The sequence below is a fragment of the Ovis aries genome, chromosome 1, assembly GCF_016772045.2.
Source record: "Ovis aries strain OAR_USU_Benz2616 breed Rambouillet chromosome 1, ARS-UI_Ramb_v3.0, whole genome shotgun sequence".
Lineage (NCBI taxonomy): Eukaryota > Metazoa > Chordata > Mammalia > Artiodactyla > Bovidae > Ovis > Ovis aries.
The window spans coordinates 263,611,311-263,627,273 of NC_056054.1; the positions used below are offsets into that span (position 1 = coordinate 263,611,311).

A 15,963-nucleotide genomic window follows, 5' to 3' on the forward strand; every position below is an offset into this window, starting at 1 on the left:
TGGAATTCTCTTAAAATGAAACAATAATTGCATTCTCTGTCTGGTTTTTACACTGGCTTCCAAAAGCAACAGGCGCTGAAAGCCCTTCAGCATCACCGCCCTCCCCCAAACTTGTTCCCACCCCCAAGAGAACTGGGGAGCTGCAGAGGCAGTCCCCACTGGGATCTGCAGGTCAAGAGCTGCCTGTAATCCCTCCCTTTTTTCCCCCACACTCCCTGTAGCAATTAACAAGGGGGGTGGCGACCAGAACAGTGCTGAAGCCAGCAAATAGCGGGTGGCTACACAAGGACAGAAATAAAATTGCCATTTCAGCTCTGGGTGCAGCTGGAAGAGGCGATCACTCTCGAGGGTGTACACAAACTTAGGGGAAGGAGGTACCTGAAGGAGAAGGAACTTTTCCCATCTCCTACTGAAATTAAATAAAGATGGCTCTCACAGCAGGGAAAGATGGACCCAGGGGATTCCCCCAGGCTGAAGTGGTCCTTGGGTCACAAATAGCTTAGGGACCCATGCCAGCCAGGTGCCTGCTGATGGATGATGGAGCATCCACTGGCAGCAAAAGGGTCCTAATGCAGCACTGTCTTTGCAGGGAGGTGACCAGCCCTGCAGCCAGGGGGGGTCGCTATGGGAATCTAGTCACCTGAGAGGTGACCAGCCCTGCAGCCAGAGGGGGTCGCTATGGGAATCCGGTCACGTGGGCAAGCGACTAGCTTTGCAGTCAGAGGGAGTCACTCACTATGAGCACCTGTCCAGAGGGCAATCGGAGACTGGCTACCCACTTGGCCCTGATTCCCAAGGCGGCTGGAGTCAAAGGGACGATGAGGGGGCGTGCCTTAAAGTGGGAGGGGAGGAGAACGGAGTGTAAACCGGGGAGAGAGGAGACAGGGGGCGGGAAGGAAAAGGAGGGGAGGTGGAGGAGGAGGAGCCGAGCCCGCGGCCCCGCCCGGCGGCGCGCTGGTTGGCTGGCCCCCGCGTCCGCCCGCCGCCCGCCCCCTCCTCCCACGCCCCGCCCTCCCCGCGGCGGCTGGCGTCGAGAAAGTACAGTAAAAAGTCCAAGTGCAGCGCTCGGCAAGATGGGAACCGGCTCCTCCAGCTACCGGCCCAAGGCCATCTACTTGGACATCGATGGACGCATTCAGAAGGTAGCCCCCTCCCCAGCCTCCCGCGCCGGGCTGCGAGCGCCCTCCCCGCGCGCCCCTCGCCGTGCCCGCCCGCCGGCAGCTCCTCCCCGGTGACCGCGCGGGGTCGCGGTGGCGGGTGGGGGCCGGCCAGGGGGCGCCGGCAGGGGAGGGGTCCGCGGTCCAGCGCCCGCGCATCCGCGGAGGCGGCTGCGGCCTCCGACAACTTGGGCGGGGGGCGGCGGGGCTCCGCGGGGCAGGTGTCCCCACGCGCGGCCCGGTGGAAAGGAGCGACCGCAAGGGGAGTATTTTTTCCTTTCCTTGGGCAGAGCTTTCTTTGTAACAAATCTGATTAGGCTGAGTTCCGACGTTCCGAGGCTGGCCCATTAAGCCTTTCATTTCCGGTGGAAGGACCCTGGAACAGTCGCCCCAGGAGCCGGTGGGCAGACCCGTGGGACGGACACCCCGGACGGGGGGGCGGGTGGTGCCTGGAGCTCGAAGCCCCTGCGGGGGCCGGGCACCGCTTCCTGCCTAGCGGGGAGCAGGTTGGGGTGGGTGTCGCTGGAGGCTGGCACGGCAGGGGCTTTCATCTCCCACCCCTTCGGTTCCCCATCCCAGCAGGTGGGCAGCCCTGAGCCTGGAGGGGGTGACCCGGGCTGCTTCACCTCCTGGGGACTGCGGAGAGACCTGATGACCCTCCGGATGAGCTCTGCATTCAGACCATCTCCTGCTTCTGATTGGCAGAGAGGGACAAAAAGAGCTGGCTTGGAGGACGCTTCCCTAAGCCCCCTCTGAGGTCCTGGGGGGTGGGGGAGAGGAAGGCCACAGTGAGGGAAATGCTCCAGCTGGACACCAGGGAAGCCGTGCATCCGCCACAGCTCACTTTGCTCTTCTCAAGGCGCACCCAGAGCCGGGAAGCAGGAGGAGATGCCCCAGCCGGGCACAGAGCAGGCTCCAGGGCTTGGGTGTCTGGGGTTCTCAGACACCCTCTGCCAGCAGCCTCACTCTCGCCCCATCCCCTGCTTGATCCCAAGAAAGGAGAAGTATGGGCTCCCCTTCCCCCCTACCCTGTAGCCCGCTTCATTGGAACCAGATAATGGGGAGCAGGGGCTCTGAAGCGAGGGCAAGTGGTCACCAGGCGCAGGACTCCCCCAGGTCCCCTGGCTTCCAGGACTGGACATCTGTGAGTGCACAGGAATTTAACAGCCTCCCCAGAGGGAGAAAGGGCCCTCCGCTGAGTACTCCCATGCTCCAGCATGGGCACGTGTGCACAGACATGCGCACATGGACACACACGTGTGCACATGCATCCACACACAGTGTGCACGTAAAATGTGTCCACACACATACACACAGGCGCACACACGTGCACACACCGCATAGAGACACACAAGCGCACACAGGCAAACATACACACATACACACAAGCACACACAGGTGTGCACCACATATAGACACACATATACACACAGGCAGACATACACACAGGCACACACACAAGCACAAACACACACATGCACACACACAGGCAAAGATGCACACATACACAGAAGCACACACATGCACACACCACATATAGACACACAGGCAAATATACACACAAGCGCACACACACAAGCACAAACACACACACATGCACACACACAGGCAGAGATGCACACATACAAACACACTCATGTACACACACAGGCAAAGACACACACATACACACAAGCACACACAATTTTTCTATCCCAACAGAGGAAAATTATCAAAGCTCGACCCCTTTTATCTTTTGAAAGAGGTGAGATGAGATGCTGTCAGCATCAGAAGTGACAGTTCCCTCCCAAGAATGTCCTGAAGGTTTCCTGGAGAAGTCCAATGGGATGTGGGTGCCAAGTGGAAGACAGGCTCCTGAGGGAGGGGAGCGCTGAGTGGTGGGCTTGACTCGGCTGTCCTTGGGGACATTTTGCTGCTGAGATACTCGAGGTTCTGGTGATCTCCACAAAAGCATCCAGGCAGGCAGTCCTGGGAGACAGTGAGCACCTGTGTTCAGGAGCGGCCAGATCTGATATGGAGTGCCAACTCCACCGCTTTCTGTTATCCTGGACACCTAACCCTGAGCTCTCCTGAGCTGGCCTCCAGGCCAGTAAGGTGAGACAAGAGCATTGTCTTTGTAGACTGTTGTGAACAGTGAAGGAGGCCATGTAGACTGAGTGCCTGGAACCCTCTGGAACACAGCAGGTGTGATGTTCTCTGTGGTTGGTCCATGCCCTTTGATACAAATGAGAGGAGGCAGACCGTGGTCCTCAGACCTCAGCCATCACTTTCACTGCTTCTTGACCTTGCTCTGTGTCCTCTGCCTTTGCCGCTGGTGCTAGGGGACTGGGGGGGAGGGCTCCTGGCTGCACCTTTAGCCCTGGGGAGAGCTGGATCATCTGGGGTTCCAAGGGTGTGCTAGAAGTCCTAACCCCCAGCCTACCTCACACTGACACCCAGCAGCTCAGTTGGGACTTTAAATCCTGGGCTGAGAGCTCCTACAGAAACGTTTTCAGTGGCCGCGGTTTCTTAAAGTCCCAGGTGCTGGATTAATTCCCAAAGTTCCCGGCATGCCGTTGTGCTCTGTCTTCCTTTCATCCATCCCTTCTCCTCTCTGGGGAAGTCACTCTTGAGGGGAGAGCCTGGGGAGGCGAGGGGGTGGGGGGGTGGGGGGGTGGGGACCGTCGGCCCTCGGCGGCTCCCACGTTGTTTCTGCACTCCGTCCCTCCAGTTCTCCGGCTTCTGGTCCTTCCTGTTCCCCCCAGGAAGGGCCCCAAAGGGGAGAAAGAAGGTAACATTCAGAGCAGCGGCTTCTCGGACAGTATCTGCTCCAGCACGGCCTGGGGGGCAGATCTAAAGTTGTCCGAAGGGATGGCCTGCCAGCGTCCCCTCTGAGGATGTACCCTAGGGATAATGCTGTAGGTGTTCCAGATTCTTAGAGAAACTGGTGGCTCCCTGGTGACTGGCTCCCTGCTTCCTTGGTATGAAGGAGACTCGAGCACACAGGTCACATCACCCGCCCAGGTACTCAGTGCGGGGCCGCCACAGGGGTCTGGGGTTCCCTTGAAGGATCCATATTCCATCTGCGGGCTTTTCCTGCAGAGGCTGTGCATAGGTGGCTTGGGGGCGGGGTGGGCAGACGGGGCTAATCTTCCCGGGTCTGGGTCCTTCCTGGGTCTACCCAGAAGTGGCCTCCAAGGGGACGAAGAGGCATGCAGGGAGCCAGTCCCTCCTCGGGGCCTCCACTTCCAGCCCCTCAGATCTGGATTAGTTCCCTAACCTCCCTCAGTCACGTTTCTCCACTGCCGCGTGGGGATGCTCGTCGTCCTGCTTGTTGCAGGAATCAGAGTGGACAGGGCAAATCACTCAGTTATCCCAAGTGTTCACTGAGCAGCTGCTCCTTGCTGAGGGCTGGGGTCCAGGGTGAATGGGGCATTCATGGCGCTCAGTGAGACCCACCAAGCCATGGCCCCTTTGCATACCCTCCCCCATCCTGCTCCCCCCGGGAGGGACAGACTGAACTGCTGCTGTTGCAGGGCGCCCGGTGAGGGACGGGACACAGCAGGACCCAGCTTGTGGAATGGGCTGATGCTGGCTACGTGTGGGTTTCCATGAAGAGGCTTCCTTCCTTAGGGAAGACCAGCCTGGTTGGGAAGGGGCCCTTTTCCCAGGCCAGGCAGCCTCAGGAGGACCCGGCCTGCGACTGCTGAAAGGCCAGGGCGGCAACCTCGCGCAGCCAGCTGCATCTCCACACACCCGTCCATGTCTCCTGGTCCGCCACTTGTCGGGGGCACGGGTGGGACCTGGTACCGCTCGGCACCAGCCGAAGGTGGAGGGAATGGGAGCCGGGAACCCTCCTGTCAGGACTCCCCTCTGGAGCTGATGCATCTTACCCCCACCCAGAGGGCTTGCTGTTTCTCTCCAAGGTTTCCCCCACCTCAGAATCTGCTCCTTTCTCCCACCCGCCTCCGGAGGAGGGTTGGGCTTGTCTGGGTTGCTTGGGGCAAGACAGATGATGCCACTGGCATCAGGGAGCTTGAGAGACTCCTGCCTGGTGGCACGTCTGGGTGTGGGTTTGCCCACCTTCTGAGGGAGGCCGAGTGAGGCCTTTGTGGGATCCCTGGCCCTGGGCTTGGGCTTAGTGAGAAGCCTTGTCTGGGCAAGAGCAGTCATTCTGGGGACCATCATAAGTGGCGCTGAAAGGGATCTATTGGTGCATTGCCTGTCTAGCGATGTCCCCCCACCCCACCACCGCCACAGGAGAGCCCCTCACCAGGTGCTCTCGGCCGCTCTGAGCTGCATCCCCACCTCGCTCTGTAGCTGGAATCCAGGTCTCAATGGGCATCGGCCGCTTGAGTTCTGCTTGGTTGTTTCTGCCCTGAAACAATGGAACAAATGAGAAAAACCTGGAAGGAAGAGCAGACAGAGCCCTGGGAAGTTGTTGAAATGTCAGCAGAAGGCTGTTCCCAGTTCCCGACGGTTGGTTGTGGTTGGGTCCCCCCACCTCCGTACTGGGACTGCTCCCCCTCTTGCCCCTGGAGCTAAGCCCTCCTCTGCCGAGGCTCCTCTCCATGTGGTGCCTTCCTCTCAACCTGGCTCTGTTGCCACTTGGGGCCCCGGGCCCTGCCCTGGATTCCTCGGGAGCCAACAGTTAGCCCCTGTGGACCTTCAGGGCCAGGCCGCCATCCCCTCCCCAGCAGCTTCCCTGGGGCTCAGGCCCTCCTCCCTGCTCTGGGGGGCCTGGCTCTGCCTGCCCTGCTACAGGCTCTCCATGTACCCCGTCCTGCTCCAGCCCTACTCCCTCCAAGGACGTCAGCCTCGCCGGCCTTTGGCACAGACACAGGCTTTGGCCTTTCAGGCTGGCTGCTCATCTTCAGGGCAGTCCTGTCCTCTGTTTGTTGAAGGGCGCCCCTGCCACAGTCTTGTCCAGTGTGGTCAGCGTGGCAAGGCCTGGAGTCCTTCCCTGGCTCATGAAATGTCTCCCCTCCTGGGATGTCTGTCCAGCCACCTGGCCAAGCCCAGTGGAGGGTCCCTTTCAACCTCAGACGTTTGCTTGGCTCGCCTCTCACTCAGACCCTCCCTTCCCTGCCCATCGTCAGGGTCTTGGCTCATCTGTGCAGGGATCGTCCGAAAAACCCTCCATAGTTCTCTGGGCTTTGCTGCTGTCTGGGTCCTCACATAACCACCAGGTGGACGGCAGCTCCCCTTGGTCACCCTCCAAAGGAAGTCCCAGCAAAGTCATTTCAGTTCAGTTCAGTCGCTCAGTCGTGTCCGACTCTTTGCAACCCCATGCAGCATGCCAGGCCTCCCTGTCCATCACCAGCTCCCGGAGTTCACTCAGACTCATGTCCATCGAGTCAGTGATGCCATCCAGCCATCTCATCCTCTGTCGTCCCCTTCTCCTCCTGCCCACAATCCCTCCCAGCATCAGAGTCTTTTCCAATGAGTCAACTCTTCGCATGAGGTGGCCAAAGTACTGGAGTTTCAGCTTTCGCATCATTCCTTCCAAAGAAATCTCAGGGCTGATCTCCTTCAGAATGGACTGGTTGGATCTCCTTGCAGTCCAAGGGACTCTCAAGAGTCTTCTCCAACACCACAGTTCAAAAGCATCAATTCTTCTGCGCTCAGCCTTCTTCACAGTCCAGCTCTCACATCCATACATGACCACAGGAAAAACCATAGCCTTGACTAGATGGACCTTTGTTGGCAAAGTCATTTATCTTCCTTTAAATGTTCATAATGTAAGAGCTTTAAAAGGATATTTTGAAATGGTAACACAAGCTATGGATAAGGCAATGGCACTCCACTCCAGTACTCTTGCCTGGAAAATCCCATGGATGGAGGAGCCTGGTAGGCTGCAGTCCATGGGGTCGCTGAGAGTTGGACATGACTCAGTGACTTCACTTTCACTTTTCACTTTTGTGCATTGGAGAAGGAAATGGCAACCCACTCCAGTGTTCTTGCCTGGAGAATCCCAGGGACAGCAGAGCCTGGTGGGCTGCCGTCTATGGGGTCGCACAGAGTCGGACACGACTGACGCGACTCAGCAGCAGCAGCAGCAGCAGCCACACAAGCTAATTGCAGCCAAGGAAGCTGGAGAAAGGGGGTCATTCCACACCCTCTGGGGGTTTCAGTGTAAATGGGGGCGGCCCCAGTCATCATGGGGCAGAGACCCTGCCCCTCGCCCGCAATGACCCTGTCTCCAGCTGGGCTGTGAACATTGACACGTCTCCATTTTCAGTCTCTCTTCACCACATAGATCAGCCGCTAGAGTGCAGCCACCTGACTCCAGAGGGAACATACCAGTGCTCCCCAGTATGGCCTCTCAGGCACAGGGTCTCATGCGTTCTAGCCCGAGGCCACAGGGAACCCAGGAGGCTGCAGATCTCCCTCCTTCCCACGGGCTATGGTTGGAGGCCTCTTAAGCCAGACACTTCCTGACACCTGGAGGCCCTGGGAGGGGGTTGGCTGGGGGCCCGAACCCCACTAATGCCATTGGGGTTGACGGATAATGATGTGGAGACCTTGTAGGCCGAGTGCAGGGGGCAGGGCTGCTCTCCGCAGTCACCTACGTGGTGGGCGGAGGCCCTGGTGCTGGACACAGCATCTCAGTGCCCGGCTCTGCCAGGGGAAGCCCCCAGGGAGGTCACCTTCTCCTTGATGAGGTGCGTGTGATGCTGGAGCCCTGCCCCCCATGGGGTGATGCAGATGGCTCTGAACACCACCCACATGGAGCCCAGGGCAGAGCTGGCCCCCTGCAGAGGCTCAGTGAGTGCATCTTGTCCCCTGGCCCCCCTCCCTGTGCCCGGGACCTATCCCCTCGGAGACCCTGGAAGGAGCCTGGCAGTGCCTCGGTGTCAGTTCCGTATCTGTGAGCCCACTACGACAGATAATCTCAAAGAGGGGGCAGTGCCAAGGCCCTGAGGCCCCGGGGCCCACTGCCCAGGCAGCTCCTTCTCCAGCCTGGCAGAGGCGATGCCTATTGGCAGTAGGGCTACCTCATGCCCTGGGCGGAGGCACCAGTGGTCTCGCCAGAGCCCTTGTGGGCTGAGGGGCTGCTTGGCCTCAGAAACATGCAGAATACAGCCCCGGGCATCAGGGAAGAGGAGCACAGGCAGAGCGCCCTGTCAGAACCAACGTGCAGATAAGAGGTGAAAGGGATGCCTCCAGGATGCTGAGCCCTGTGCCAGCCATGGGGGCCCAGACACCAGCCCGGCTGTGGGCAGCGGGAGCTGAGTGGACAGGTAGCCTCGAGTCACTACAGGCTGGGACCCTGCACCTCTGTCCTGGGTTTACTGTCTATGATTCGCAGGCTGCACTCCTGGGGCCTGGGGGGGGGCAGACTTTGGCAAGAAGGTCTAAGAGGGTCCCCAGAGGACTCAGAGGGACCTCAGGTGTCCTTGTGACAAGTAGCCCAGTCCCACCCCACTGAAGGATTTCTCCATGCTCCGTCTCCACCCCTCCCCACTCGGGACAGACAGGCCATGAGATGGAAGAGGGGCCCCACAGCCCTTGCCTGGGTGGGACAGAAGCCTGGGCTCCAGGCGGGGATGGCTCACAGCCAGTGGAAGGGGCACATCAGTGGCCCAGCTCGAAAGGCGTTGACATGGAGCCTCTTGCTCGGCTCACCGGGCTGTTTCCTCATGCTTTTGTGGCTATTTGCATTTCCAGGGTTGTGAGTCTTTCTGTGAAAAGTGTATTCTAAGACCATGCACACCTGAAGATACAGCTGCAGGAGTCTAAAAAGTGCCTGCATGTCTCCCTGGGCACCGGTTTACAGCTGCGCTGTGGGTCACTGCACAGTGCGTTCAGCTGCCTTGGAGATGGCACCGAGCATTTTCAGTCTCAGAAAAGTAATGTCTGCCGTCGATGGTGTGGTCGCGTGCCTTGGCCCTGCTCCTGCCTGCCTGTCCCCTGCACCGGCTCCACCACCTCCGCCAGGTGCCACATCTCCTTCTTGATTCCCGGAGCTCTTCACCCAGTGGGAACTTTTGCCCAAACAGAAACTTTCGGCACCTGACTCTGTCTGTTGGTGCTCAGTTGCCAAGTCCTGCCTGACTCTTTGTGACCCCATGGATTGCAGCACGCCAGGCTTCCCTGTGAATCCCCAACTCGCAGAGCTTGCTCAAACTCATGTCCATTGAGTTGGTGATGCCATCCAACCATCTCATCCCCTGTCACCCTCTTCTCCTGCCCTCAATCTTTCCCAGCATCGGGGTCTTTTCCGGTGAGTCAGCTCTTAGCATCAGGTGGCCAAAGTATTGGAGCTTCACCTTCAGCAGCCGACCTTCCAATGAGTGTTCGCAGTTGATTTCCTTTAGGATTGACTGGTTTGATCTCCTTGCAGTTCAAGGGCCTCTCAAGAGTCTTCTCCAACACCAGAGTTTGAAAGCATCAGTTCTTCAGCGCTCAGCCTTCTTTATGGTCCAACTCTCACATCCATATATGACTACTGGAAAAACCATAGCTTTGACTGTGTAAGACCTTTGTCGGAAGAGTGATGTGTCTGCTTTTTAACTCAGTCTAGACACGATTAAAGAAGACCCTGAATGTTCTGTTCATTTGGGTTCAGATTCCCTGCCTAATACTTTTTTTTAATTTTTAAAAATTGTAGTAAAATACGCATAACATACAATGTTACCATCTTCACCATTTTACGTGTACCGTTCAGAGGCGTTAATTCATTCGCACCGTTGTGCAACCATCCCCACCATCCATCTCCAGAACTTCCGCATTTCCCCAAATGAAACTCTGTCCCCACTAAACACTGCCTTTCTGTCCCTGTCCACAGACCCTGGCACCAGTGGCTCTGTCTACTGTCTCTGTAAATCTGACTTCTCTGGGGACCCCCTGTAGAGGGGGGGTGTCATATAGTATTTGTCCTTTCATGGCTGGCTTCTTTCCCTGCGCATCACATCCTTGAGGCTAATCCAAGTTGTGGCAGGTGTCAGAATGCCCTTCCTCTTTAAGGCTGAGTCAGATTGCCGTGTGGGGATGGACCACATCTTGCTGACCCATTTATTCATCAGTGAATCTGCCTGCTATCTTGTAAACCTGAATCATTTCCCCTCTTCTCTCCTCAGTTTGCAAAGAGTAGGTCTGTTGCAGTGGTGCATTATTGTGTCTTCTGGAAAACGTTGTGTTCCCAGAGTCCTCCCGTTTTCCAGACCTGGTTGTGTTCATCTCGGGCGGGTGTTTGCAGCGTGGTCCATGAAGTGTGATGTATTGCAGGCGGGGATGAGAGTAAACTGTTCAGGGAAGACAGATGCTTTTCCGATTGCGATTACACTCAGTCCGTTTACCGGCAGCATGACATCAGCGTCAAGAGCATCAATTCAGGGAGGGGTGCAGTTTGTGTGCGTTTGTACCCGTGAGTGTGCAGGCAGGTTACGTGCCTCAGTGTCTTCATCTGTGTGCTGGGGGGAAGCAAGCGTCCACCTTGCAGGGTGGCTGTGATGAAATTCAAGTGTGTATGCCCTGTGCTGAAATGGGGTGGCGCATGGTATGTGCTCTGTAAGGTCACGTGGTTTTTATTTTTATTCATCTGTGTCACGGATTTGAGTTGCCAGATCTCTGTGTCTTGTTGGGGGAGCCTTACCGAGACCCCTGGCCTTGTGTGTCTCCCCATTGTTCCAGGCCCAGGGCCGTGTCCAGGCATGCCCCGTGGAACGAAGGGCCGGGCCAGCCCCACGGGTGCATCCCGCTCAAAGACACTGGTGACTGTGTTCCCCAGATTGGCCCCCAGGCCACACTCCTTCCCCCATTCTTTCCAGGAAAGACGAGACCAGGAACGCCTTTCATTTATCCTCCGACTGTTTGAGGCGGCACTCTGTGGGGACTGCAGTGAGGAGGGAGGGTGGGAAGAGGGGACATGACCCCCCAGTGCAGGCTCTCGGCTTGGATGCACCGGGACCACCAGCCCGGGTAGTGACGCGGGGCAGCCTGCGTGTCTGCACACGCTCCAGCTGCATTAGCGTTTCTAGGCCTCTGGTTCATTTATTCTGCTGGAAGGAGTTGTAGAGATACTCACAAACACTTAACAGTAATTTTATAGGCGGAAGAAGCCTTTTTGTGGAAGTGAGCCGTGTGTGGAGCATGCTTGGCCAGTCACTGGCCCCTGTAGCCTGGGGGAACTTGCTGTCTTCCTTTGTCCACTAACTATACCCCCAAACCCAGGCCCTCCGCCCCTCGAGTGCAGCCTGGGAGAGCTGCCTGGTCCTATGGGGGTTCGGGGTAGGGGAGCTTCAGGGAGACAAAGTCAGAGCCCGCCCGTGGATGGTGGGAGTTAGGACCATTTGTCACAGGCAGATCCTCCTCAGTTTAGCCCAGAGAGAACACAGCCGCAAGGCAAGCGGCCACCACCCTCCCATCACCATGCCCAGCCCCGCAGGCTCCGGGAACCCGGCTGCTGTCCAGGGGACTCAGGCATCCCTGAGGCCAGCTGCACATCATATTGATTCATTCTGTAAGCAGAACAGTTAGCGGAACCCAGTGACTCAGGCTGCCTTTATCCTCACAGCTTCTGCCTTGGGGAGTTTTTGTTGTTGTTTTTAGTTTCACAGCGTTACAAATCACAGAAAAAGAGGCCATGCATTTGACACGATCATCTAGAGATCTTCAGCAATCTCTCCACCTGCAGTTTACATTTGCAAAAGCAGCTCACGCTGAGCGCCGTTCCTTGTTACGTAAAGGCTGACTGTCAGCCGCAGCAGCCGGGTGTGGCTGGTGGCTTGTCTGGAGCCTGTCTGTTGCACGCCCCAGTTCCAGAGTGCTTTGGGGAGCAGCCCCCAAGATGTTTTTGCTCAGAGTTGTGTTATGTAAGCTTCACAGGGGGAAAAGTTGAGATATGGGCAGTGCTTAAAGACTCAAAATTAATGGTCATACATACTCTAAAAAAAAATCTCTCAATGAAGCTTCTTATGTAAGCCTCAAATGTCTTACCGTCGCTGTTAATAACAGAAAAATCGAAAGCTGGGAGCAAATACAAGGAGCACTGAAACGCGTGACTCCAGGGATGGCCCAGGATGCCCCCTGGAGCCGCCAGGATGTGCAGCCGTGGCCCAGCATGCATGGGAGGCCGATTCTGCATGTGGCGTTGTGAAGGCTGAGCCACAAAGAGCAGAGATGAGAGATGGCATCTGTGCCCTCTGGGCAGAGACGCACAGAATGTTCCAAGGAATGAGGGTGTGGAGGGCACTTCTGGTGGCCAAGTTATAATGGGGAAACATGTAGAAGCAGTGAATTCCCTCCAGGAATGTTTCTTGAAGCAGCGCTGGTGGCACTGATGGAAAAGGTGGATGAGACGGGTCACAGCCTCGGGGAGTGGAGAGCACACACCTGTGCAGGTGACGCCTGGGTGGCGGAGGAGCAGCAGCCTTGTGGGTGGGTGGAGGCCGAGGGCGGCCCTTCTCAGCGTGAGACTCAGGTGCCCATCCCAGGCGCCTAGGGTGTTAAGCTCTGATCATCGGGATCCGAGTCTGTGGGCTTCGGTAAACAAGTCTGGAGGGTGTGGGCTTCATGAACTGCCAGACGCAGCTGATGTTCTGAACTACGGACATGTTGAGACTTCCTTCCACCTGACCCCTGCTCCCTGCGCCCCCATATTCCCCCCCCCCCGGAACGTGACGGAGTGTGGAGCTCCACACCCTGGTTTTCCCGACTCATCTTATGCCCAGTCGCTCTCCTTCCAGTCCCTTCCCCGAAGCCCAGGGCCTCTCTTGGGATGGAGGACCCTGGGTCTCTCATGTTGGTGCTGTAGCCGGGGCCCTCTCTGGGTATGGGGTCTCTGACTCCGTCTCCAGCCCTGCGGTGACCCCTCCAGCTCCCACCCTCCTCTGCAACACCAGGCTTGGCTTCTGGAAGAAGGAGCCATGGGGGTATCAGCTTTCAACCAAGTGCCGTGAGCCCCAGGCATTAGACTTTAGGAGCAGTGTACCCGAGAGGAACTGTTTGGCTCGGTGCAGAGGCTGCTCGGGTCACACGGCCTCCACATGCTGGTTGACATGGGTGCCGTGCAACCTGGGACAATGTGGGTCTCAGTGTGGCCCGGGAGACACTGCCCGGCCAGTGTTACCTCGAGGACAAGCACCCCTGAAAGTTCAGCAGCACCGAGCAGAAACCCTGATCTTTGGAGGCACTTATAGCACCTGTAGGGGGGCCCTTTGGGGTTTTCTCTGGGTGGTGGACACTGGCCTCTGGCTGGATAAGAAGCTGGACAGTGGGGTTGGAGGCTACCATTGCCCATGCCCAGAGACGTTTGTTTTCTCGCATGAAAACTAGTTTTTCTTTTTCTTTCTTTTTATTTTGTATTGGAGGCTAGCTGATTAACAATGTTGTGAGAGTTTCAGGTGAACAGCCAAGGGACTCAGTCATACACATACGTGTATCCATTCTCCTCCCCACTCCCCTCCCATCCAGGTGGCACATAACGTTGCATGCTCAATTTTTCTAATGAAATTTCAAACAATGAAAAGAAAAGGAAATACAGCAGGGGATGGAGGGAAGAAGGAAGGCCTCTCTCCACTGCACTTGGAAGCTCGTCGGCTCCCCCATGCCCCACGGCCAGCTGTGTTCAGCAGCCTGCCTTCCCCGCCTCCCATCTCGATGTGATCACCGTTGCTCACCAGGGTGTCTGTGTGATGGCCCAGGTTCCTCTGGCCAGTTCCTGTCCGCCCACGTTGTCACCTCATCTTGCCTTGTTCCTGTGGGTTCCCAATGTTTTGGTGAGTTGTGTCAAAAGATCGGCCATATTCTGACCGCACCCGCCCCCCCAACAACCTGTGAATGGACTATGTTTGGAAATAGGTTATTTGCTGATGTAAGCAAGATGAGATGAGATGGGGCTGGACTTGACTGTCCTTGAAGAAGAGGGAGGTGTGCCCGTTCAGAGAACAGATGGTGGAGGCAAAGCCTGGGCTGATGCATCCACAAGCCAAGGAGCCCCGGGGGTGCTGGCCACTGTCCAAACTGCAGAGAGAGAGCATGGATCCTCCCTGAGAGTTTTCAGAAGGACCCAAACCCACCGCCACCTCTACTGCAGACTTCAGCCTCCAGAGCTGAGGATGAACTTTTGTGGGTTTAAGCTGCCCTTTTGTGGTATCTTGTTATTGGGTTGACCAAAGATTTCCTCCTGGTTTTTCACATCATTGTACAAAAAAACCCAAAAGATCTTGGCCAATGAATACAACAGCCCCAGGAAACTCATACAGTTGCCTAATTTTAACTTAATTACCTCCTTAAAGACTTTTCTCCGAATACAGCCCAGAAAGCCTGGACCCTTCTCTGGAAAAGGCTGAAAGGCACAGCTTCCCTAGACACCCCAGATCCCCGATCCCCGATTCATTCCTGCCAGGAAGTGATGATGGAACCGGATGCCTGCTTCCCATGTCTGCTGAGGTCTGACATGAGCTGGAGGGAGGGGTCCTTCCCGCCTTCTGGCCCTAGGTCTCATTTTCACGTGGTTTCTTCTTGTCTTTTGCCCTTGCCCAACCCCCACGTTCTTCATCTGCTTTGAGACAGGGTGGGAGAGGCTGCGTGTTGGGACCAGGCTCCTCGTGGATGGTCCCCAGGGCCCCAGGACCTCCCCGGCACCTTCCCTTTTGCACTCTTCCCTGCCCTGGGACACCCAGGAGCCCTGAGCCTGGAGTGGATCCCCGGGACCACATTCAGAGTTCTGCTGCAGCAGAGCACTGGGCTCTGGGTCACGAGCTGCCTCTCACTGGGGTTAGAGCTCGAGAAGGAGAGCAGATTCGAAACCTTGGGAAACGTCCTCACCTCCAGCCCTGTCTCAGCACATTTCTTATTCTTTTAGTTCGTCGCTTTCTGCATTTTCAGTCGCCTGTGACCCATTATTTATAACAATGAAGACACCAGAAGTGAAAAAAAACAAAAAAACAGAGTAACCCAGAGAGATGGCAAGAGTGCTGAGTGGCTCAGCCGTGACAAATGGGTTTCATGGGGAGAAGGCGGCTGCCGACTTGGTGGGAAATGGGCCCTGAGATCCCACTGAGCCCGAGGAGGCGGGGGTTTATAGCATCTGGATGGCTGAGTCCTGCTGGTGAACATCCCTAACCAGGACGGAAGTCCTCCAACTGGGCACTGTTCCCTCCAGCCTCTCCACCTCCCTGCCCCACACCCACAGCAGCTCTTACAGAAGGTGGGGAAATTGTAGCCTTTGACCCTCCAAGCCATCAGTGTCTCCTCTCTTCAACCTGTCCTTCCCTGGTCCAGTCCTGAAGCTTTATCCCAGTCCTGTATGCACTCCACACTTCACATAGCATCAAGGACTCCTCGCTGTTGTTCAATCGCTCAGTCGTGTCCCACTCTTTGCAACCCCATGGACTACAGCACACTAGCGTTCCCTGTCCTTCACCATCTCCTGGAGTTTGCTCAGACTCACATCCATTGAGTCGATGATGCCATCCAACCACCTCATCTTCTTGCCTTCAGTCTTTCCCAGCATCAGGATCTTTTCCATTGAGTCAGCTCTTTGCATCAGGTGGCCAAAGTATTGGAGCTTCGGCTTCAGCATCAGTCCTTCCAATGAATACTCAGGGTTGATTTCCTTTAGGATTGACTGACTTGATCTCCTTGCAGTCCAAGGGACTCTCAAGAGTCTTCTCCAACACTACAGTTCCAAGGCATCAGTTCGGCACTCAGCCTTCTTTATGGTCCAGCTCTCTAAAGAACTCCTATCACCTGCAAAAGAGATTCCAGCCATCCCAGAATGAAGGTCAGGGGTGCCAGATCCCTGGGGCATCTGTAGCAAATCACCACAAACAGAATAACCAAGAAGAACAGAAATGTATTCTTTCTCAGTGCTAGAGGC

The 15,963-nt window shown here is 56.6% G+C and overlaps 1 protein-coding gene across 4 annotated transcripts in view; it reads left to right on the plus strand.

The window, feature by feature from the left end:
• The first annotated feature begins 1,013 nt into the window (after window positions 1-1,013).
• Window positions 1,014-15,963, plus strand: part of PDE9A (phosphodiesterase 9A) — a 106,642-nt gene continuing 91,692 nt past the window's right edge. For all 4 annotated transcript variants that reach the window (XM_060405849.1, XM_027960791.3, XM_060405855.1 and 1 more), the window contains exon 1: window positions 1,014-1,142. In XM_060405849.1, the coding sequence (XP_060261832.1) occupies window positions 1,074-1,142 (69 nt within the window). In that variant the 5' untranslated portion in view covers window positions 1,014-1,073. The remainder of the gene's footprint in view (window positions 1,143-15,963) is intronic.